The following is a 26218-nucleotide window of genomic DNA, read 5'->3' on the forward strand; positions in this document are numbered from 1 at the left end:
TGTTACAAAAGCAATAATGCAAATTGTGTATAAAAACACATACACATCAGTCTTAAAACCATTTTTTGTCACAATTGTGACTGCTGATGGATAAAATTGCAATGGTAAAGGACTTACTTTACCGGGGAGGGAAGTAAAGGAAAAACTCAATACACCAATACTTGCACCTTCCCCGCCGAGGTCGCCTCTATGTTGTGAATATGGCTTCTCCGTCCCCAAAGGATGACGCCGAGGCTCCTGGATATTGTAGAAGTCTTTATTTCTAAATAAAGACTGTGGCAGGCACTGACTGATATATTGTGCTGCTATGTCCACAGTGTTCTCTTCCTCTCCCAGCAGGATGGGCAGTTTCTCTTCCTCCTCCATGGAGCTGAAGTCTGGGCAGAGATCAGACAGTCTCCTAAAGTGGATGTCCCTCATTGCTGATTATTAAGGGCAGTATATCAGGAAGTGGGCCTCATGCTCCACCGCCTCCAGGTGGCGCTGCTGGCACAGTCGGCTTTCTCTAGGCATGTAGCTCTGTCGATGCCGTCCGGATTCGACGGCCAGGCTGTGGGCGCTCAGTCTGTAGCGGCTCAGGATTTTCCGGTCTCTGGGGTTCCCTAGTTTCTCCAGATATGGGGCCAGTTTGTAGTCTCTCTGCAGGCTCTGGTACACCGTCAGCTTCTGGGATGCTCTCACCTCCTTCCTCCATTCACTGACGTATTCCTCTTGTCTCTTGTTTACTGTGTTCCCGATCCCGGCTTTTGTGAGGTGGTGTGGGGTGATTATCTGGTCGGGCTGGGTTCCTCTCTCTCTCTCTCTCTCATATCTATCTATCTTCATATCAAGGATTACAATTCAGGACAAAGAAATACGATCCAAAGTACAAATGTATTTTTTATTATTAAAACTGACAAACCAATATCTATAAAACACCTGCTATATGTATAAATAGATACTATACAAACATTGTGTGGACAGAAAGGTTTTTACAAAGAATTTACTTTTAAAGTCATAATAATGGAAGCAACATCATATAGATTTAATAAGTGGCGCTCTGCTTTGTTTTATAGTGGACCCTAGTATACGATGTCCCCTTACTCCAGACCCTGACATGGACTTCAGTCAATGAAGAGCTTATAAAGTAATCCGGAAAATCCAAAATTAAAATCAGACACGGCCTTTGGGAACCAGTATACAGGTTATGCACCTTTGTCTTACAGTAATGGATATGCACAATTCGTATTCAAGACTCGTAGTCAAAATCATTGTCTACACAACACAATTATTAAAATGCAATATTTGTGGAAGTACCCACTTTGTCCAGCAGAGGGCAGAAGCGTCCACGTGAATTCTCCCAGCCTGTAATAAGTGTCTGCGCTGGATTTTATAAGTGTTCTTGTTCCTGTCAGGGGAGGTCATTATTGTTTTTTAGGTCATGGGATTTAAGTGCTTATCTCTAAAAATAACAAATAACTTTCAACCAGAATTGTGCCTGATGTGGGGGTCAATGACCCAAGCATTCATCAATTGTCATAGCCTTTCTTTTCTTCCAGTAACATCAGAAATAACATGCAGAGTTATCTTTCTAGCAATAAAATGACTTACAGTCTCCTCCTCCTCACATCCCGAAACAGATCAGTAGCCTGACAGACCGCTTCCTGGATAATGATATATCACCAATCCGGGGTGGGGGGTTACATGTTAGGCGGGGTCATATAAGAAAACCATGAGACCACATCTAACCACTGCACTCTGGTCCAGTATCCAGTACTGTAAGCAGTGGCATACCTTCAGTGGGGGCAGACTACAAAACACAACTGCTATGGAGCCCCAGGGCTGAACTTCCTCTTTCTATTCCTGATGGAAAAGCATTGTATTTTCTTGCAGCCACCACTAGAGGGAGCTAAGTGCAAACAGTAACTGTATACATTCTTATGCACTGAGCTCCCCCTAGTGGTGGCTGCGGCAGCCAGCATTATAATAGTAGGGAAGCAGGAGATTTATCTTTGTATTTATGAATACATGAAGAAAATATGGTGTTCAGAATGAACTTCAAATTCATAAAACACCTATTCCACTTTACTAGAAGTTGGATAAACCGGGTGAGGCCAGGTGTGACTTTTTTTGTTCCAATTTTTTTAAATAAAAATTTCTTAATAAAAATGTCTTAGTTAATTTGTCCGAAATCTGTGGCGTTGAAGCATTCTGCATTACTTGGGAGTGATTGACGCACGTGTACTCGTTTGCTATGGGGCTCTATGAGATGTATGTACACCGGCCCCTGCTGTAATGCGCTCCTAATCGTCTATTGATCATGTACCATATAGCGCACAAATATCACAATAATAGGAAGAGGTATGGAGGGGGTTTACATCTAGGGCGACAACTGGTTATGTAAGGTCTTTACAGACACTGTGCCAGCAAAGGAGATTTCAGCTCTGAAGTCTGCAGAGTGCAGCTCTGGAGTATATAATGCAGGATGTACCTCAGAACTAATCAGCAATCCAATTTATTTACAAAGTCAGGCTACTTTTCGGCAGGGTTCAGCAAAAACGCTTTCATTACTGATAAAACAACCATCTGCATCCGTTATAAACGGATCCGGTTGTATTATCTTTAACATTGCCAAAACGGATCCGTCCCCCATTGACTTTCAATAGAGTTAATGACAGATCCGTTTTCTATTGTGGCAGATTGTGGCAGAGAAAACGGATCCGTCCCCATTGACTTGCATTGGGGGTAATCGGATCTGTCTTGCTCCGCATTCCCAGGACGGAAAGCAAACTACAACATGTTGCGGTTTGCTCTCCGGCATGGGAACGCAACTAAACGGAACGGAATGCATTTTAAAGCATCCTGTTCTGTTTAGTTTTGTCCCCATTGACAACGAATAGGGACAAAACTGAAGCGTTTTTTTCCGGTATTGAGCCCCCTATGACGGAACTCAATACCGGAAAACTTAAAAGCTAGTGTGAAAGTAGCCTAACTATTTTTATCTACACTAGTTCTATGTATTTAAAGGTAGACCCACGCCTAGAGCATAGTGCATCATGTGGCCGCAAAGGGTTAATGCTGGGAGGTTGCAAGGTAATTACTGTCTTGACTGTAATATGGGACCCGAATTAAAAAACAACCCCAGCTAATAACCGGCATATATAGCGGAGAAGTGGGATAGGAGGAGATAGGAGGGTTATGGGCAGTGATGGCCAGTTCGCATGCGAACACATGCGGGCTGCCATCTTTTTTCACAAGTCCGGCGAGGCGCAGGTAAGTCCTTACTTGTGCCTGTGCCGCGAGCCGGTCTGAAAACAAGTGCGGTCAGCGGGAGCAGGCAGTTCAAAGAACGGCCACCGGGGGCCTTCATCGGGCTGTTCTCAGAACTGCCCGCTCCCGGTGACCGCATTTGTTTTCAGACCGGCTCGCGGCACAGGTAAGGGCTTATTTGCGCCTTGCCGGAATTGCGAAAAAAGATGGCAGCCCGCATATGTTCGCGGGCAAACAATGCGAACTGGTTATGGGTGGTGGGGTCCCACCCAAACACACCTATTCCGAAAACCCAAATCTTTGAGTTCTATTAAGTGGTCTATAAAATGGTAAAGACACCTTGTGCAATAGACGTGGCGTAGGTAAGTGTCCAGGGGACCGTAAAGCCAAAACAGATAGCAGGTAAGTATAACATAAAAGGTTAAAACATATTTGCAAAGCTGTGCATAAAAGGATACGTGTATAAAATAGTATACAAAAGTATCATGGACTTTTACTTTCTTCACGAGGGGGGCGGTTTATCAGGATAAGCCGAGATCACTTCTAGGATGTTACAAGATGAAGGCAGACAGTCACAAGGGGCTTCTGTTCAGTTGCCTTTATTGCTCGGAGCCGGATTTTATACTGCAATGGGGGGTGTAAGGTTTACAGGTGTATTATGCCTATCCTGATAAACCGCCCCCCTCGTGACTTTTGTATACTATATTATACACGTATCCTTTTATGCACAGATTTACAAATATGTTTTAACCTTTTATGTTATACTTACCTGCTATCTGTTGGCTTTACGGTCCCCTGGACACTTACCTACGCCACATCTATTGCACGAGGTGTCTTTACCATTTTATAGACCACTTAATAGAACTCAAAGATTATATACAAGATACTGGCGCTCCTATCTCCTCCTATCCCACTTGTCCTACACATGCAGACAATTGGGTTCCGCATGATAAACCCCTGAGCAGCCTCTACACTATTCTGTCTCCTTCACGCTTATTCCTACCATCCCCTGGCGCCTCAAGTTTTTCGGGTCTTCTAGATCCACTTCCACTAGATCCGAATAACCCTCAAACTCCCTTATATATAGCGGAGCCCAGTTTGGTGACTCAGCCTACATCGGAACCCTCCGAGTATGATTTTGTGACCAGTCTACAGGACAATCAGGTCATGTGTATACAAAGCAATGTCCTAACTGGTGACCTGCATCTAAACCCAAAACCCAATCTGGTGACTTCTATCTAAGGCTACTTTCTCACTAGCGTTAAAGTTTTCCGGTATTGAGTTCCGTTATAGGGGCTCAATATCGGAAAAAAAAGGCTTCCATTTTGTCCCAATTCATTGTAAATGGGGACAAAACTGAACTGAACAGAACGGAACTCTCCAAAATGCATTCCGTTCCATTTAGTTTCGTTTCCAGTCCGGAGAGAAGCATGCTGCTTTTTTCTTTCTGTCCCTGGGATGCGGAGCAAATTGGATCCGGCATGACCCCCAATGCAATTCAATGGGGACGTATCCGTTTTCTCTGACACAATAGAAAACGGATCCGTCCTCCATTGACTTTCAATGGAGTTCAAAACGGATCCATTTTGGCAATGTTAAAAAAAGTTAAAGATAATGCAACCGGATCCGTTCAAACAGAAACAGATGGTTGTATTATCAGTAACTGAAGGGTTGCCGGATCCAGCAATAACGCTAGTGTGAAAGTACCCTAAAGTGGAGCCCCATATGGTGACCTCTATGGGAAATTGAGCCCAATCTGGTCAACTCTGTGCAAAATTGAGCCCAATCCAGTTACCTCTATGAAAAATTTAGCCCAATCATGGTGACCTCTATGGGAAATTGAGCACAATCTGGTTACCTCTATGCAAAATTAAGCCCAATCATTGTGACCTCTGTGGGAAATTGAGCCCAATCTGGTATCCTCTATGCAAAATTAGGCCCAATCTGGACTCTAAGCAAATTGGAGCCAAATCTGGTGATCTTTAAGCAAAGTGGAGCGCAATCTGTTTAAAAGTTTAGCCTATTCTGGTGACCTGTATGCAAAATTGAGCTTAATCTGGTGATCAGTATACAGGATCACCATGCTGACCAGTATACACAGCATGGTGTAACCTAATGACCATTACATAAAGCAAAGTGCATTCTGGTGACCAGCATCCAAAGCTGAGTAGAATTTAGCAAGCATTATATGAAACTAAACATAGTCTGGTGGTAGGTTTGAAGGCTAAACCCAGCAGGCTATCAAATGTCTTCCTTCGGTTTCCTCATCTCACTTTCCCTTATATCTCTCGGACACTTTCTGCAATTTATTAAACCTAGTGATCTTTCTCTCATACTTGGAGCCATCTGAGAACTTCACCCACATATTAAGATAATTGTAGGACAGTTGCTTTGATTTCTGACAGTTTTGTTGACTACCATTCACATGTTTATGACATTGAGAGGCAGATAGCTCTTGACCAAGGCAACTATAGCATGTCCTTAAGGAAAGGCATAGTAGAGTTTTCTTTTTCATCATGTGGAAACAAAACCGTGGTGAGATCTTTGAGCATAATCACTAACGCAATCATAAAAACAGAGAAATGTTCCAAAATTTTGGTAGGTTTTGGAAATTGCACAGGAGACAAAAATACACCTAGTTGTACAGAAGTAAAGGAAAATACAGAACTGATATTTTTAGGCATCCAGTATTCGCAATACCTTATGTCAACCGTTCCCAGTAACAAGAGGATTTCCTGAAAAAATGTGTTTCCTTACGGAATTTAATATTTTGTTCTCCTGTAAATTGAATTTTTAACAAAAATAACTTGAAGTTCATGGACCTTTATACCAGCAAAGTAAATTATAAATAAGAGTAAAACATCTAAAATACTGATATAAAAGGGCCTCTTGGTTGAAAAGACCTTATTTATTACTCTGAATGACTAGATTGTCAGTTGTCCTTCTGAGGAGCATTCCTGCCAACAATAAATAGTGTCCATAAATGTCCATGTACAATTTCCCATCTTCATACAATCATGAAGCTTTGTAATCATCCATTATCCTCAGAACATCATCCAGAATTGATGGGCCAAGGTCCAGCTCCAGCCCAAAGAGAGATTCAGAAGGAGGATTATCCTGGTTCTGGGAGTCCATGTTGTCCATTTTACTTTGAGATACATCGGTCCCACTTCCTGGGCTGAACATTCCACTTCCAATAATGGAACCTTCAGAGGAACTTGTAGAAGCTGTCAAGAACCTGCTGCTTTCTTCTTTAGAAATGGAGGAGAAAGACATATCTTCTTCTCTACGAAAGCATCCTTCCCCGTAGCTAATAGACATAGAACGTTGGCTTGGGACTTCTTCCAGGTGCAGCCTGGGTGGTTTTGGAGGAGCTCTCTCCTTACTCTGTGTTCCAGTGAAGACAGGGAGAGATACTGCATTTTTTAAGAAGGGACGGAAACTTCCATCATTGTCATTAAACTCTGGGTCCAGACTGTTGTCTGTAGCTTGGAGGGTCAACTTCCGGCCCAAATTTGGAAGCAGGTCATACTTGCCTTGTAAAAAGGACAACTCCCCAAACATGTCTTCTCCATCTAGTCCTATATGAGCGCTGTGTCTGAAGTCACCTAAAGGAGGGCTAATCATTTCCCTCGATAACACATCTCGAAGTTTGGGCTTTTTACCTCTCTTAGGAGTGGACGTTTTCAAGTATATTGGGGTTTTTGCTGGCATTTTGTAAAATGTGAGGTCCAAGCTTCCAATGCAGGGTCAGTCCTGAAGAAAGGAACCACAAACGGGAACCTTCACTTCAACCTGGAGGACATGATCTCCAAAATGATACAATACTGAAGACTTGTTTGGGTTTCTTATTCAATCTTTTGTTGGATCTGAAAGAAAAACAACATGTTGAACTTGGAGTATCATGATTATTGGTCATACAGACCACAAATGATCTATTCTGCAGATGAAAGCTGTATTTGATAAATTTTTGGGTGCTACCACGACCCTATAGGGATTCCCTAGTGAAGGCAGAGGTTGCAGGTCCAATGGCTTGCTATGTAAGGGGACACCAGTATGAAAATTGTGCACGATAGTTGATGGAACTTTTGCATCGGGGCATAGGATATATAACTTCTTGGTCAAAATTTTCCACTATGAAGTTATATTGATCCTGCTTTATAAGAGTTTTAGTATAATCTGGACTAACTAGGGTAAACCAGGATTCCCTTCTGTTTTATGGTTTTATCAAGTACTAGTAAAATGCATCTCCAGTGTACCGGGGAGGACGGGTACCAGGATATTAATATCTCTCCTCTGATCATTAGTACTTGGGATTAATATAAATAGATTTCCTGTGGAAATGAGGGCCTTTGGGATAAGCTTCCTTCCCTCCACACAAACAGGATAGAAGTCCCTCCCGGAGAGGACTGCAGACAGAATCCACTGTCAGTCACTTTCATCCCACGGCCAACTTTCTCTTCTGCAGTGATTACACAGAGATTACATACTGCAGGCTCTACAGGACTAATGACAGAAGAAAAATCACTTAGAGACATGAGACCTTTCTATTTTTACTGATATATGTGACTGCCACCATAGATACTGTAACTCTATCTATGGTTTGTAATCTGACCAAGGACAACATCTGCATGGAGTTTGTATGTTCTCCCTGTGTTTGCGGGGGTTTCCTTCAGGTTCTCCGGTTTCCTTCTACGCTCTAAAGACATACTGATAGGAAACTGAAATTGTGAGCTCGACTGGAGACCGTGTGTGATGATAATGTGTGTAAAGTGCTGCAGAATATTTCAGTATGTGAGTAACAAATAAATAATAATATCTATCTCCTATCTATCTATTATCTATCCATCTATTAAATTCAAATGAGCTTTATTGGTAGGACTAAATACATTTTTTTCGAATTGCCAAAGTAAGTGGAAAACAGTTGGGTAGGTTTGGGGAATGGGGACACGTCCAGGGTGGGGAGGTGAAGTCTGAGCAGAGATCAGACAGGCTCCAGAAGTGAGTGTCCCTCACTGGTATTTGGGGCACCGCAGCAGAAAGTGAGCCTCATCCTCCATGGCCTCCTCGCCGCACTGCTGGCACAGTCTACTCTCTCTATCTTCTATCTATATATCAATCAACTCACTATCTGTCTGTACTGTAGTTGTTCAAGTTCTGTCAAGTTGACAGAAGTTCGGCTATACTGGTAGTTGTTTCTAGAAAAGCCGGTGAACAGTATCCCCCATTATAGCTCCTGTCACTCTTTTTTGTTGCTTTTCCAGACTCCTGACAAAAAAATCTTCATAATTACTCAATGATACTGGAGCAGACAAGCATCCCTGCATAACTAGACAGATTTGCCATTCAGGATTTACCGAAAGCTGGGTAACAGTCCTGTAATCGGAGTCAAATCACATTGGGTACGACCTTGCCTTCCCAGCACCATCAGCAACTGAACATTGGATGGATATGATTCTGTCCAGTCCAGGGAATTCTAGCTATGTCTTGGATGTCTTGTAATAGGAATAAGGAGAAGAATGGGGAATGCACTTTCTTCAGTTCTCCACATTTCTTTACAAATGGTTTGCTGCAGCAGACAGATGGCTGTAAAGCTGATCTGACAGATTATATCCCGTAGCGCTCACATCCCAGCTGGCTGCCTCCATTAATGGGAAACATGGGATCCATTTCAGGACAGTTCTCTGCTGCTCCTTTCTATTGGGAAGTGGCTGGAGAATATGAAACACATGAAATTCAAATGGTTTCATATAGTAAAACGTGACTCCATCTGGTGCGTGTTACATAGACCATCTAGAATGCATAGATAGTCCTTCTATTCCGCTCTAGTCCTGTCATTGTTCTGGAAACAGCAAAACAGAACCAGATCCAAACATAACTGGATCGAAAAGACAACCTCAGGAACCCGGCTGGATGTTTCCACCCTGGCCACAGGTTGTTCCACCAGATTTCACCACCTTGTGATAACCAAGATCTTCTCACAGGAGTATTACATTAGAATTGGTCTGCAACAGCCTAGCAACAGACTTATCCATCTGAGATGACCATGTTGGATCTCCACACACCAAGATCTCAATGCTCTTGATACAGGAGTGCTGCTAGCACATGTTGACCCGCCACCAGGACTTTCTACCCGGGGCAGACTGGCCATAGACCTCACAGGGAATTTCCCTGGTGGGCTGATGCCCATGGTGTGAGGAGGCCACAGAACTCACAAGAGCTCCACAGCCCTCCACAAATAGTTGAGGATAGGTCATCTATATTTTGCTCCTGGAAAACCTCTAACTTTTTAACCCCTTGATGGCAGATGTCATCTCTAAAGATCCAGAGAGGAGCTGGGCGCCATAGCCACCGAGTTTCTGCTGCCAGAGGATTCACTGTTACTCCAATGGGCCAATCCATCTCGGTGTTCTGCAGAAGAATACACCAGTGGCACACAATAACTGGGGGCCCTGTTTCATATTTTGCATTGGGGCCCAGGAACTTCAGCATTCGCCTCTAGCCAAGATCCATGCCTCTATTTCTCCAGCATCACATTTCTGCCTGACTCCTTGGCTGAACCTTAGCCGTGGCCAGAGATTACACCTGATTACGGGTTACATGATTGCTGAGGCTGGTAATGCAAGCAGTAGGTGATGTGTGTGTGTGTGTATATATATATATATATATATATATATAGCATGGATTATCTGCAGTGCTATATGAGCAGAATCTATGCCAGGAAGCAAATCAAGTCAGTCCGCATATATATATATATATATATATATATAATGCTCTAATCCCCACAGAACTGCACCATCGTGTTATCCATAAGGTCTGAGGCAAAGAAGAGTTTAATATGTGAGCAACTGAGTGTGGCCACATCATAGTACTGCCAAAATGTAGTATTTTATGGGTTTTCACTGGGTATACACTAATACATACATAATGAATGGTTCGGTCATGATGTAAGGTACGTGCGATAATTTCCTTTGTAACCAATTTGTGAACTATATTGATCCCAGTGCAGAGATTTAGAGGGGCTGTTGGGCTAGTAAACGGGTCGACACTGCTTCCCATGGGTTCTGTCTTATATTAATGATTGGGGACGAGCTGCAATACGAAAAAAACATCCACAAGGGCGGCGCTGATTTATAATTACAGATGCAAGCTCCTTAATGTGTCCGCACTCATTTTAACCTCTTTTCGGTTTTATCTGATTGTCATGAGCGTTGGATAGTTTGGCCCCGTGGATAGCAGATTCAAGTAATTTATCTGTGTAGCTCTCATGTAATAGAAATTGTGTTACTAGCTGAAGCTTTCATTGCTGACTCTTCCATGATGTACCCCCAGACAGGGCCCATAGAGAAAAATGTGCCTGCTCCTCTGGGTCAGGAGTAAATTACAATTCATTACTCTGTATGTTAGTGAGAAGTAGGGGACAGATGGAAGGTGGTATTACTGCAGAATCAGACTACACACAAGGTTTGTTTGTAGTCTGTTACCGTGGAAATACAGATCATTTTGTAGTTAATTTTTTGCTTTGCTTCTTAGGTAAGTATTATAAGGTCACAGGTAATAAAAAGCTTAAAATCTATTGCATTGATTGGACTGAGGGGGTTGTCCTCCTATTAAATAATAACCTTCATGCAAAGTATGGAACCTCTGATGGAGACGCCAAAATGCAAATGTGAACAGAGGCTAAAGACTGTCATACAGGGGATCTTTCAGTTGACTATCTCTCCCGACTATCCCATATGCATACACTTTTGCTTCGATCAAACATATATGTGTATACAATGTGGACAGAGGAGAAAGCCGCTGTCAGACACTTCTGGAGGTGGCTTATCTCCTGGAAGAACAAAGGGTTGGGTGAAAATATTCCCATCACCCGATCCTTCTCTCTCCTGACATCATCTGTGGGGTAGAATCGGAGCTCTCCATATACATTAGCCTGTTGGCCGAAGCTGCCGTTCTTGGTAGGTTCAGCTGTCAGTACACTAATGTGTACAAGAACCTTAAGAATCAAGCATTAGCCGGACCTTATCTCCTGCCCCTGAACTTGCCCTATAAGAACTTCCAGGATCAGCAGGCTGTAGGAGCAGACAGTGAAATCATGTCCTTCTAATCAAAGCCCGGCGAGTGGAGTCAGCATTTCCCCGCAGGAAGATGGTTAAATTACACATATCAGTGTTCAGTCTCCTGTCCAGATCCCTCAGCCAAGAATGTGTCATTACAGAGGCGTGGACCACCATCTGTCCGTCCATCCCTGGTGCTAAACTCTCACTGACTCTGCAGGGATAGTCCGGCTACAGAATGAAAACCCATTAGAAAGGTGCTCCAGATAACTGCCCTTCCCCCAATAACGTACGTTGTATTCTACACCCCAATAACACAATAGGTCCAGTTAAGCAAAAGCCAAACCTAAATTATTTCATTTTAAAGCAGAAATTTCTAAATGTCCTGGGATTTTGCTAAAGTCCCAGCATACAATCCAAACATGCGATGCTTCTAAGCCAGCGACAGCTGAAGTGCCACAGTCTTTCCAAACATGCCGTGGATGTGTAAGGGGGGTCACCCTATACGCTCGCTTTCTAGCACGTGAGCAGCAGTTGTATCCTTCATTGTTGGTTGCCTGTTTCTTTAAATGGACTTATTATTTGATGGACTGCTCTATGCCTTGTACATATGTATATATATAAAACTGTATATATGTTGCTTTTACTTTCCAGGTTGGGTCTCCATACCCTTTGGCGCCGCCATTACAGGTTACTGTGGCTTGCAGGGATGACAGCCCTCTTGATTAACAGCTATAGGGGAAGGCGATTACTGATGACCAGCCAACAGAATGTCACTAACTCTTCTCACACAGGAGGGACACAGTTACTTGGTTCAATGACGAGCCTGTATAAGGGCTAAAATGGTGGTGCCCGTTTGTGGCAGTCAGCTTTCTGCAGTCCTGATCCCACGGGATGCCTCTCTCAGGGCCATCCTCTGCTTGCCTAGCACACACACTGCCTTATATCTTGTTGCACTCCCGTCACAGTTCTGGAGTTCACAAAGAGGTATCTCCCAAGAGAGAGAGAACCATCTTGCCAGCTCCACCACTTGGAAGTGGTTCCCTATGAGTCAAGATCTGACTTTCCAACAAGCCTTGGGATTTGACAAGGGAATATAGCCAAGCCAGATATCCATCCATAGACAGTGAGATGGTCCTCTTTCCTGGGAGATACCTGTTTGCATATTCCTTTCCCATGAAGTATTGCCAATAAGTGTCCATACCATGAAACACTTCCAGTAAATCTCCATACAGGACTGGTCTCTTTAAGTAGATTCTGCGCCCTGCCTAAGTAAGTTCTGGAGGTCTTCTGTAAAAAAAAATCACATTGCCTTCACTCAACCAGGGTTCTCAGACTCTATGTCCTAATCTCCTCCCAGATGGGTCATATGGTACCACATGGCATGCGCCCATTCTGGTAGAAACAGGGCCATAGCACATCTCCCTCTTCCAATCAGGTGCTCTCTATACCAAAATGGCAGCTGACCTTTACTCTCTATATCACCCACCACACTTCACTCCTGCAATAAAAATATTCTTAAATAAACAGTTATATGACGTGTGTACAGTTCCCTACCTGTACACCACCTCACAGTGACAAATAGCTGCTGAGAGGAGCAGATATAAAATTGAATTTGAAGGTATGAAACCAATAGAGGAGCGTGAGGCCCGTTTGTGTTGTATTGGGACTGCGATTGTCTTGCGAGATTGTTAGGCTTGGGACCTGTACCACCTGGCTGCGGTGTGGCGGAAACCGATGGACTTTGTGTGGCTGTCATGGCCCATAACAGGTAGGAACTAGTGTTAGGGACCACTCATGAAGGATACCTTGACGTGGTGAGTGGCTTATTACGCTTTGGCCAAAATGTACACCAATGCCTTATTCAACATCCAGCATAAAGTCAGGACAGAGTGCTGGTTGCAGAGTGTGATTGCATTTGTGTTTTTGCGTTGGAAACCAATGTTGGCTTGGACATTGGTTGCAGTGGTGGACTGGAGGCTGGGAGCGGGTTGTCCATTAGAGAGACTGGTAGGGAGTTGGAGGCTAGAACGTATCACACAAAGACTAAGGAGAGTTGTCTCTCCCTGGGGATCCAGAAAATCCCCAAAAATAAAGCCTCCCTTTTTTCCCTTATGTTGGGAGCTGCTAGGTTATTCCTTCCAAGATTCTGGCTTTCCTCAGACATCCCTAGCCTTGCGAACTGGTACACTAAGATAGACCAGATTTATAGGATGGAAGAGATTTCCCACTGGGAGCTTAGAACGAGATCTGTCTTTCTAAATGTATGGAACCCCTGGAAGAAGTTCAGAGGTTACTCCTAAACTTCTTAAGTAAACTGCCTATTCTCTTACCTCTGCCTAACTAACCCTCCCCCCCTTCCCTCCTCCTTTCTTAATTAACCACTTAACACCACTGTCCTACCCGACGCTGTAATATCAACAAGCCATATACCTGTATTTCTTACAACCTGTAATAGTCATAACAATCATACTCTACCATGTATATGTCTATGCAATACTTGTGATATTTATACCTGTATTGTTCCTTGTTTTTTCATATATGTTTTTTATGAAAATAAAAATTATCAATATAAAAAAAGACTAAGGAGAGTTGTGCAGAAGATCGCCAGGGATGTGGCAATGCCTGGTGTGTTAGAGCATGTCTCTGGAGGGGTGCAGTTCAGTTGCTTCGCTGAGCAAGGCCTGGTTCTCACAGGAGTGGATAGTGACCAATAGGGTCTAAGGGAGGCTGTCTGTGGAGGAAGGTTGTTTGAGTGTGCTGTCAGTCTGCTTGGGGTTAGCTCTGGGGGAGTATGCTGAAACTGTGGAAAAAATGTCAGCATAGACAAACCATGGTAGAATGAGAGATGCTGAGTTTATATCCTGGGGAGGGTATAGTTGACTCTGGTGAGGGCTGTGATACATCAGCTCTGTGGGGACTAGAGAGCTATAGCAGATGTCTGGTTACCAGAAAGCCTGAAGTGCAGCCTTATGGGTTCAGTTTTATGGTGTTCCAGACTAAATGGGTTTGTTTCTTCCTAAAGAGGAGTAAGGCCTTTGAGAGCATAGTCTGGGTAATGAGGTACTGAGCTCTGGAGAGTAGGGCCTGAGACTGGAGGAATAGAGTCTAGAAGAAAGAGCCTTGGCTGAGGCATATCTACCTGATTTTTGGTCAAAAGTGAATTGTCAGTGGAGACCTGTATGAAGTAATACAGTCCTAGTTGTGGCTCCTGTGGAAGAAAACAGTACTTTGGATACAGGCTTACACAATTGTTACGCAAAGGAATGCTAGGAAACTCTGTACTGCTTCAGTGCTTACCTCAGCTATTTCCAAGACACCCCCCCCCCCCAGGATGGGAGATGATTGATTGGTGGTCTAACTGATGGGACCCTGATCCTGAGAACGAGCATCCTGTTCCCCCACCCTGATAACAATGGGGGAACAGGACCCCGAAGCCAGCTAGGTAATGTCAAAGGGTCTTATGAGCTCAGACCACCAAACAGTGCTTTCCAATGATATGGTTTATGTGGGCTCTTATGCGGTTTACAGAGAAGTGTGAGGTGGCACTGCTGGTATACCAAGCACTATCAGGTGCGGGACGTAAAACTGTGTGACCCAGTCAAATATTGCAATGGGTGGTGGTGCTCTGCTATCAGACAAGTCCACAATATATTATGAGACGATCCAAATGAAGAGAGAATAATGATAGTGGCACTCACCAGATTGCATATCTGATGAGTACCACTATCATTATTCTCTCTTCATTTGGATCGTTATGTGGGCTCTTATGCTGGGGATGTTATCTCAGGAGCTTTTGGAATGAGGACAGAGATAGTGAGAGGTGAGAGCAGGAAGTGTCCTGAATCTCCCATGACATCACAGGACTTTCATGAGGCAACATCAAGTGATGACATCACATAATGGTCATGGCGAGATTTCGAGAGGATAGTCCAAATGTAATGTCACTGTCAGAGTAGTGGTAACTTTCATATGACAACATGACACCTGTTTTAGAGATTTTGGATGCTGGGTAGACCCAAAGACTCCTACACATGATCTAATGGTAACCCCATCTTGGTAATACAAAAGAAAACAGCATGTGTGAACCCTGACAAACTCCCACAAAATATATTACTACGGAAACTTTCCATTGTTACATATCTGCTCTTGACCTTATTGATACCTGCTACTTGTTTACTAATTCATTAATTTCCACATTGCTCAGATTCTTTGAAAAACTGAGAATGCTTCCAGTCAGCCATTTATTTTCATCTGAAGGTATAATTTGTCAATATGCTTGTCATTGACTTTACTGGCCAGGACATTCCCAATTACACTAGACTGGCAAGCAGCTTGATTGATGAACCCCATTTGCACACAAGCCATCATTAGTCCCAATCACAAAACTGTAGTTGCAAATGGCACAAGTTACCTCAGACGTAATTGGTAAGGTTGAAGTCCACATGGAGGGAAGGAACAAGTACATTCAATTTCAGCACCCAATCCTTTTGCTCTCTCAGGAGATAAGCCACGACCAAAGGTGTCTGGCAGCAGATTTCTCCTCTCGTCCTGCTGATAACACATTCCCATTCAGCCGAACTGAAAGTTTTTTTTAGCATGGTGGCTGGTAAAGTTCTGGAGAAGGTGTATATCTTACCCAGGATGCTCAGATGGGTGAGGTAAAAGAATCCAAAAATTCTTGGTGGTTTCAGCAAAATGTAGTTTGCTGAGGCACTTTTCTTTAAAGTGTTTTACGGGCCTGGATTTTTATGGAATGGCATATAGGTGTTAGTAGTGGGACGTGCCATTCCCTTCCACTCCAGTACTCCACTTCCCCCTAGCCTAAGGTAAACCCAGGTATAGCTACTGGGCTCATTACTGTGGAGATAAATACAGTGCTAAAATGCTCTGTCAGTGTCAGAGCATGTAAGCTGGGTGACCCGGTGGCTGTGTGAATCCTGATCTCCCTGAGTTTGGTGAAATTGCCTAGGTGAGGTAACGCCTTTGTTTAGTTAGTGCCCAGACGGGCAAGGTATTTGTCTTTATGCACAATGTCTGTGGAGTGCGCGAAGTGACTGCAGAACTTTGATGCCCATGTATCAGTTTGTACCAAAATAAACATTGTTCGGACTTTAAAGCTGCTGAATCCAATGAAATCTGTCATTGACGATCCTAACTACACACTGACCTGCAACAATGTATATGTATGGCAGAGTTGGGAGGAAGTCAGGAAAGATAGCTGTTAGCTGAACCAGCGGCTATTGAATGCCTGTGGCCAGCTTTACATACTCTCTAACATTCTGGCTTGTACAGTATGGACTCTATATTAAAACTTCAAGAACCATATATGAAACGGAGGGTGGACAACTTTGTTCCATGATGTGGACCAAACACATCCACTGAAGTCTATGGGCTCTGTGAAAAGCAGCGGTTTTCACTAACCATCGGTTATAGGAGATGTTATAAAAATCCCTTCTCAGCCTAGCAATGCTCATGGAAAAACGGATGTCTCATGGAGGGCAAAAGACAGACACACGGACCAACAACTGACCCCTCACAGAAATCTTCATAGATGAAATACCTGCTGCTACACTTTTAATTTACATACACATAAATGCTCGACTTGGCCAAGTGTGCTATGTTCTGAATGAGGAGACATCTCAGCCAGCATCTTATATAACATACTGATGTTTATTCCCTTGTCTGCTGCTGTTGGATAGAATCGTCAGGCTCCCCGACAAAATCAGTGGGTACGGCCGGCATTAATCTAATATGTATATCCAGCTTATAAATCAAGGACAGGTAAAACATGAGGGTATGGCCACATTGTCAGGTTTCCTGATGCAGTTTTAGAAACCAAAACCAGGAGGGAATTAAAAAAACAAAGTCGAATCTGTCCTTTATACTTTTTCACCTTTTATGATTCACTCCCGATTTTGGCTTTCAAAACTACATGGAGAAACCTGACCGTGTGGCCATACCCTTGGACTGTTCTTAGTGCTTTCAGTCAACTGCACGTGTATGTAGCCATCAGTAGGGGAATATTTTCTTTCCAGAAGGACAAGTAGTCACGACCAGCATTGTATACACAATATATCCTCATGCAGTGTTAGACTGGCCTACCAGAGTACCAGAGGATCCTCTGGTGGTCCCAGGCTGTCATACTACAGTGTGCCCCAAAGGTCCAGGAGAAAAATACCAATTGTTGCTGCCTTTGGTACCAGTCACTTGCCACTAGGGTCCAATGCTTTGATTAAAAACCTCTTAGACTTTATTTCATATGGTGGGCCCAAGGAACCCCAGTCTGACCCTGTCTCCGTATTTTAGATATAGTATAGAATACCACACCAATAGATGACATGTTCTCCAGTACCAATGTTTTTTAATCTCTGTTGAGACGTTGCACATTGCTTGTCACGTCAGGACTGTAATTCATAGGTCAGCAGTGGAAGGGTTAAGGTTCCTAGCCTCTTGCATCTGCTGCATCCTCCATATGGGACCATGATGGGGCTACAAGGGGGTCTGAGGTGAGAGTTCACCGACTTCTCACAGTCCAGATTCTCTATTAACCCTTCCAGAAGCTCATAACAGACGACTTGAGCGTTTCTAGTAAGGTTCCTGTGCTGGAAACTTCTGCTATGTCCTGTTCTCCTGAAGCCGGAAGTGGTTGTTTACATCTTCGATATTATTGTGCTGGGTACAGGAGAACAGGCGTTTTTTGTACTTTTTGTGGATACACACTATTTTTAAATGTGGCACGAAAGTAGTATTTATTTATACAGGGATATGATCCACATGTATGTGTCGTGTCAGATATTGGGATGATTCCAACATTTCTGTGCATGACCCAAATCAAGCATATGAGTATGAAGGACCTAAAGCTGGCCATACATACAGATACTTCTTGAAAGTCATCTATGGTGATGATGTTACCACTCTAATCTTTCAGCTGAGCAAGGGGAAACAATAGGACTGATCTTCAAAACCAAACATGGTCACTGAGAGCGAAACCCAAGAGTTTCTTAGCAGACCATTGTCTACAGCAGATCAGCAGCAGATGGTTCCAAAATGGTTGAATTCACCAAATGGTCTCTAATGTGTACGTTGGCTTCTCACGAGAACATAGAAAAGGATGTGTGTCCTACTGCTATGGTATGCCCTTATAGCTTTTTTAGGACCGTGGGGAGAAGGCTTATTTTAGGTTGGTTCCATCCTTGTTTTAATAGGTGGTGGAAACATGCCCAGAGATGTGTTCTCCATGAGTAGTGCAATGTTAGAACATAGCAGAAAATGTACTACAGTCATGGAAAGAGGATGGAGGCAGCAGGACCTCCTGTTACATGTGGTTGGCAGTGTGGTGGCTTCAGGCTCCACCAGAAAGGAGTCTAATTTACATCTTTGCCAGTAGGCAACCATCTTCCACATGTTGTACTTCTGACCTCTACAGAAGGATGACTCAATTTGCCCAATTTGCCAGATTCAGCATTTGCAGAAAATTGGAGTAATTAGCAATTGGTGGACCCAACAGAGAATAGAATTTGATTATCTCTGCTAACGACCATATGCTGAATAAATCACTGACAGAAAAGACATATATTTCAATAGGACTTCTTTTAATGCCGCCTAAAGTGGTATGGCATCTGATGGAGCAAGCCACATATGAAACTGGAGGTACTCTAGGGGCCCCTATAGACTTCTGTGAGTGACATTTTATGGCTCCATACATCTCCATTGCTCGGAGCTGTAATAAAGTCTGGTTTATGAGGTCTTCTGCTTCATCTACTACTTTGAGTTGTATCCTCAGGCTACAAATATAAAAGCTGTGATCAGATAAAAGCAGAATGCTCTACATCTACAGAGAGGAACATGGAAGGTGATGAATGGATGACATCTGGAAGAGGAAAGCCCTGTGGGTTACATTGTGTAATGCTGGGGGGAATCCAGATAGAGCGGCTTCTCAGACATGACATCACTAACAGCTCATTACAGGTTACTAATGACTCACAATAGGAAATAAATCACAATATCAGAGAATTTCCAAGTGATGTGATGTAAGTATTAAAAAATGTCCCATCCCCACCACTACCACCACCTCACATCCCAGTCCAGTCTACCCAGTGCAACATGACATCACAGCTATACTTACTGTACAAGAGGACAACCTACAGGAGGGTTATCCTACAGTCACAAAATGTAGATATGATTTACTCTATCTATATATCTATCTAGAAAAGTAAAAAGCGGCAGTACATCCAGAATTCTGTGAAAATGTGTCCTTCATTTACCCATATGGCGACGTTTCAGTCCTGAAGGACTATTGTTGGAGAATCTAGTAACGATCCCAGCAAGAGGTCTGAAACGTCGCTATATGGGTAAATAAAGGACACTACTTTTTTTCACTGAATTCTGGATGTACTAACGCTTTTTCCCTTTCTATTGTTGGATGGTTTGTCACATATTATAACTGCTCCCTTCACTCCAACATTGACAGTGCTGTCCTGATTCTGGCATCTATCTATCTATCTATCTATCTATCTATCTATCTATCTATCTATCTATCTATCATATCTACTTATCTATTGTTTCATCTACCTTCTGTTAAAGGGAATCTGTCACCAGCGACCTCCCTATCTAGCTGTTTGCACAGACCCATAGCTGTGGTTCACCTGATTAAAACACTGTTTTTCTTTTATTGATCCGAGGCTCCCTTCCACAGTTATGATACTTTTTATTAACATCCAAATTAGGGCTTTGGTGCAACAAGGGCGTCACCATTGCTCTTGTTTCACCCAAGCTCCACTCCTTTCTGTGGTCACCCCCTCCCTGACTGCTTACATTGACAGGTGCAGGAAGTGTCAAAGCAGCCAGGGAGGGAGCGGAGCTTGGGCGCAACAAGAGCAATGGTGACGCCCTTGTTGCACCAAAGGCCTAATTTGCATGTTAAGAAATGTGTCTATGCCGGTGACAGATTCACTTTAAAGAGGAGGTGTCACCTCTACTGATGTATATTGTAGTAACTACCTGCAATCCGCATGTAATAACAATTCTGGAGCATCTATTCTTATTGCTCTATGTATTCTTATTGCTCTATGTTGTGCCGTTCCTTTATCATTCCTGCTAAAAGTTTACAATTAAATTGCCAGCAGCCTGCAGTAAAGGTTCAGATGGGAGTTACCAGTTGGGGGTGTGTCCCTGGGTAGTCTGACAATGGCAGCACTGATTGGACAGAGTAAGACACACCCACTACTGGTAACACCCAGCAGTACTTTTAGGGCTCATGCACATGACCGTATGCCCTCTGAGACATACGGTCCGTGAGCGGGTAATATGTCCCGGAGCGGCATACATCGTGCGCACGGGAGCCCACAGCATCATAGGTTAGTATGATACTGTGTGCATCGGGCCACCTGCGGGACTATTGTCCCACACTCATATCTATGATATTATATGTTCGGGACAATAGTCCTGCAGGCGGCCCGATGCGCACAGCATCATAGTAACCTATGATGCTGTGGGCTCCCGTGCGCACGATGTATGCCGCTCCGGGACATATTGCCCGCTGTATGGCCCGCTCACGAACCGTATGTCTCGGAGGGCGTACGGTTGTGTGCATGAGCCCTTACTAAAATAGACGAGGAGAGGTGACAGGTCTTCTTTAAGTGCCTAGCGTTCATGTAAGCCTCTTATGTGCTTTTCACATTAAAACAAAACACAGTACACCTTAGGCTACTTTCACACTTGCGTTTGGTGCAGATCCGTCATAGATCTGCACAGACGGATCCGCACCGATAATACAAACGTCTGCATCCGTTCAGAACGGATCCATCTTGAACACCACTGAAAGTCAATGGAGGGGCGGATCCGTTTTGCATTGTGTCAGTGAAAACAGATCCGTCCCCATTGACTTACATTGTGTGTCAGGACGGATCCGTTTGCCGGCGCCTCCAGGGCGGAATGGAGACGGAATGGAGGCAAACTGAGGCATTCTGAGCGGATCCTTTTCCATTCAGAATGCATTAGAGCAAAACTGATCCGCTTTGGACCACTTGTGAGAGCCCTAGAAGGATCCCACAAACGGAAAGCCAAAACGCCAGTGTGAAAGTAGCCTAAGGCCTCTTTCACACTTGCGTTGTTAGTATCCGGCGTGCACTTCCGTTGCCGGAAGTGCCGACCGGATCCGTAACACCGCAAGTGAACTGAAAGCATTTGAAGACGGATCAGTCTTCAAAATGCGTTCAGTGTTACTATGGCAGCCAGGCTAATAAAGTCCTGGTTGCCATAGTAGTAGTGGGAGCGGGGGAGCAGTATACTTACCGCCCGTGCGGCTCCCGGGGCGCTCCAGAGTGACGTCAGAGCGCCCCATGCGCATGGATGACGTGATCCATGCGTGTGGGGCGCCCTGACGTCACTCTGAAGCGCCCCCGGGAGCCGCACGGACAGTAAGTATACTGCTCACCACTACACTTTACCATGGCAAACAGGACTTTAGCGTCCTGGCAGCCATGGTAACCATTCAGAAAAAGCTAAAAGTCGGATCTGGTAATGCGCAGAAACTACGTTTAGCTTTCGATGGGCATTAATTCCGGATCCGGCCTTGCGGCAAGTGTTCAGGATTTTTGGCCGGAGCAAAAAGCGCAGCATGCTGCGGTATTTTCTCCGGCCAAAAAACGTTCCGGTCCGGAACTGAAGACATCCTGATGCATCCTGAACGGATTTCTCTCCATTCAGAATGCATGGGGATAATCCTGATCAGGATTTTTCCGGCATAGAGCCCCGACGACGGAACTCTATGCCGGAACAGAACAACACAAGTGTGAAAAAGCCCTAAGATACACTGTACATACATGGTGTCCCAGAGATCCCTAAACAGAAAGTCCAGTTGCAATCTAGAAGGCTGGTCCATGTACAGGAAGATGTCTTACAGATGTTTGCTGAGACATAATGTGGGAAGCCTTGGGGATTGATCCTTGTTTTGTAAAATGGTTTTCAATAATTAACGTTTAAAGGGATTTTCCGAGATTTTCTGTTTTCTCCAACTTTCCCTAGGCCAGTGACGTTACGGTCATCTGTCATGTGGCCCAGGAGCAGCTCAGCCCCATTCAAGAGAAAGGTCCTGAGCTGCAATACCAAGTGCAGCCACCTACAATAGATGGCGCTGTGCTTGGTGAGCTGCAGAAGGCCATGGTGCTACTACAAGCGCTGATGTCTTCTTAAACAGCTGATCAGTATAAAGATCTCAGAAAAAACCTTTAATCATTACATAATGACAAGTTCAGCAGCTTTCCAATCAAGATCTCTGCTGGCAGTATGTGAATGGAAACATTCTAGTCCAACTTCATACATTGCAATCCGGACGCAAACGGATGGCATTTGTCAGACGGATCCGGATCCGTCTGACAAATGCATTGAAATACCGGATCCGTCTCTCCGGTGTCATCCGGAAAAAACGGATCCGGTATTAATTTTATTTTTTTTGCATTTTTAAAGGTCTGCGCATGTGCAGACCGGAAAGCCAGATCCGGCACTAATACACTTCAATGTAAATTATTGCCGTATCCGGCATTCCGGCAAGTGTTCAGTATTTTTGGCCGGAGAGAAAACTGCAGCATGGTGCGGTATTTTCTCTGTCCAAAAAACGTAAGAGGGACTGAGCTGATGCATCCTGAACGGATTGCTCTCCATTCAGAATTCATTAAGATAAAACTGATCAGTTTTTTTCCGGAATTGAGCCCTAAGGACGGAACTCAATACCGAAAAAGAAAAACGCTAGTGTGAAAGTACCCTAACACCGCTATCTTTTTATACGGAAGGTGATCGTCTGTGAGCTCATTACATCAGCGTCTCAGATCTCTCCCCGACCCTGAGGGTTCATAAGAAATATACCAGTCTAGGTATCATATCTCAAAGGTCACTGTCTACACAGGGTGCCTTTTATCCACCTCTTGGGAGTTTGGGTAGGACTAGATCTGTACAATTTCAGCACCTGGATGTACAGAGGGATATTCTATTTAGTGACAGCAAGCAGAGATCTTGAAAGCAGCAGGGAATTGAAGCACATTGATATACATAAAATCAAACCCACCCCCCTACCACCCCGCCTACTTTCTTGCTTCTACTACCCTGCCTGTGACAGTTTTCACTGTTTGTCTGGCATTCAGTGTGTGAACCAGGAGGATCAGGATGAACAAAGCTATAGGTCCTAGATAGGAACGAGTTGGCTGACGTTTTTAGTTTTGCAGCAGAGTAAAAGCAGAAAATAAATATCCAAACATTCGTATTATTGTCAGATTCCAGATAACTCGTTACTCTGTGCAAGACAATGTGCACAGTAATGGAGAACCCTACAATATAGGCATCCCATGGCATAAATCACATAAAGGGTCCACAACATGAAACATAAATAAATAGCGTGGTATAAATCCAATAAAACTCTTGAAGATATAGCAGAGCCAGGTGTGTCGCTGTAGCAGAGCTGAGTTTGTCACTTGGCACAACTCCACCATCCACAATGTGTTAGCAATGGTTTTCTAAAGGAGTATAGGCAGGCTCAGGGAACAGGTCAATCCCCAGGTGGGCCCCTCAGTGGGCCCCGCATGGGAGGGCCCTCAGTCCCCCCCACCCCTTGCAGCCAACCAACACAATCTCAACCATCCTATGCGTCCATAGAAGAAACTGGGTCGATTATTTAGGAGACTGCCCAGTTTATTATCATAGATACATTAGACACCTGGAGCGTCTTGCTGCTGTCTGAGCAGGTAGTATTTGCATGTAGCTGTACATCTGACCCCCAGAATGAATTTTACTGGTGGGCACCCCAGTCTGACACTGAGTACAGGTACACTTACCGCATTATCCAGATTACGCAGAAATGATACCAGTTCGGCTCTGCTACATCTACATGCCATTCTTATATGTAAACCGTATGGGAGTAAGATGACACAGTACATGGATCTCCGGAGACCCTCGTATCATGACAGCCACCGCCCCCCTTATATCGTAGCAGTCCCTAGCCTAATACAATAAATGACAGCCAGTCCTCGTATTAATCCACTGAGCTGGTCATGACCCATGCCAGGGTGCTGGTACCTGTCATGGAGGATCCTTACCTGTGGTGTCCCTCAGGATGGGGCAGCGGCAGAGGCTGCACACAACCGCTCTCCTCCTGGTCACAGGGCTGCAGTCTGGGATCTGTGGATCCTGCAGAAAGGGAGTACAGAGTCAGGGAGGAGCCAGAACACATTCACCTTCCCTTGCCCTGACTATGGAATCCCTAAAGACCCTGACGTCAGGCTCATCGTATTAACCCCTCCATGACTGGACGCGGCTGCCAGGAATAACATCCTGTATATTGTGTTATCACTGGGACGGGATCAGATAGTGGCCGCTCTCTACATCTACTATAGATCCTCTGATATCATCGGGGCACGATCATGGAGTCAAGGGTGTCTGTATATAATATCCGATACGATCAATTGCGAGCAATAATTGAACCCTCTGGGGCAGGGGGCAGCAACCTTCGGCACTCCAGCTGTTGTGAAACTACAATTCCCAGCATGCTCCATTCATTTCTATGAAATTTCTGAGAAAAACAGAGGATGTATGCATGCTGGGAGTTGTAGTTTTACAACAGCTGGAGTGCCGGAGGTTGCCTACCTCTGATCTACGGTAGGAAAATCAACCATTTTTACCCTGCTTAGAGGCACATTACCCAGCACTAGGGCACGTCATCGCTGAGGCCAGTCATCAACCCTGTCTGTCTGGAAGTTGCCAGGCGGGGATCAGAAGTCCAGAGGAGACAACGCAGAAGCCAGGGAGCAGGAACTGAGTGGCGGGCAGCAGGCATGTATGGGTTTCTCCACTGGCTGAGGGGCAAATAAATAAAAAAAACTGGACAACCCCTTTAAAGCTAGGTTAATGGTGCACTGTGGCACATTTTAAATTTTTCGGCATTTGTTTTAGTCAGTGAACCCCACTGACTATAATGGGGTACATTGGGTTTATGTTATTCTCTCCTGCCTTTTTTTGCCTGAATCTGTGGGGCAGTCTCACTTCAGCAGATGGCATTTATTATGTAGAGAAAGTTAATACAAGGCACTTACTAATGTATTGTGATTGTCCATATTGCCTCCTTTGCTGGCTGGATTTATTTTCCCATTGCATTATACAGTGCTTGTTTTCATGGTTATGACCACCCTGCAATCCAGCAGCAGTGGTGGTCGTGCTTGCACACTGTAGGAAAAAGTGCCAGCCTCTCTGGTGGCCGAGACCATGGGAGTGCATGTATGCACCTGGTATGTGTTCCCCTGAAAACTTGAGAAGTGTATAGTGTGATGGAAAAACGAATCCGGCCAGCAAAGGAGGCAATATGGATAATCACAATACATTAGGAAGTGTATTAACTTTGTGTACATGATAAATACAATTTGCTGAAGTGAGACAACCCCCTTAATGAAACCTGTGCAGCAGATGTGAACTTCAAAGCAACTCCTGTCCATATGTCCTATTTGAGGGGATCCTCCGCTAGGGACACCCTTTATGATAGTGAAGAGTATCAGAATGGCCAAAGTGTAATACTACATTTAAAGGGGTTGTCCCACAAAAAAATATTCTACAGTTTTCAATCCAGCACCTGTATCTGAATACTTTTGTAATTGCATGTAATTCAAAATTTTGCATAGCCACGGAGTTATTCAATAAAATGTATCTGTATAGCGACACCTGCTGTTTGTTTTTTTCTTATTTCTTTGACCTGCTCACTGAGATGGCCGCACATGCTCAGTTTCATCCTGAGTGCCTCCTCAGCTGTGATAGGGAGAGCTGAGACACACCTCCTGAGCTGTGATAGGCAGAGCATGGACACGCCCCCTTTAGCTGCAGCAGAAAGGACAAGCCCCTCAAGCTTGATATAAATCTAGCAGAGCAATGAATAG

General features: G+C 44.2%; 1 protein-coding gene across 1 annotated transcript; it reads right to left on the reverse strand.

Annotated features, from left to right (window-relative positions):
- Nucleotides 1–4840: 4840 nt before the first annotated feature.
- Nucleotides 4841–24505, reverse strand: LOC122946447 (cdc42 effector protein 2-like). The gene is made up of 2 exons (XM_044306089.1): nucleotides 24395–24505; nucleotides 4841–7118 (listed from the first exon to the last, which is right to left on the reverse strand). Exon 2 carries the CDS (start codon nucleotides 6961–6963, stop codon nucleotides 6265–6267), a length of 699 nt encoding a protein of 232 aa, XP_044162024.1. The 5' UTR covers nucleotides 6964–7118; nucleotides 24395–24505; the 3' UTR covers nucleotides 4841–6264.
- Nucleotides 24506–26218: the final 1713 nt, after the last annotated feature.

Source organism: Bufo gargarizans, chromosome 9 (assembly GCF_014858855.1).
Source record: "Bufo gargarizans isolate SCDJY-AF-19 chromosome 9, ASM1485885v1, whole genome shotgun sequence".
NCBI classification, from domain to species: domain Eukaryota; kingdom Metazoa; phylum Chordata; class Amphibia; order Anura; family Bufonidae; genus Bufo; species Bufo gargarizans.

Excerpts from the sequence above, each read along its gene's own strand:
- LOC122946447 (XM_044306089.1), bottom strand. The coding sequence starts at position 6,963 with ATGCCAGCAAAAACCCCAATATACTTGAAAACGTCCACTCCTAAGAGA.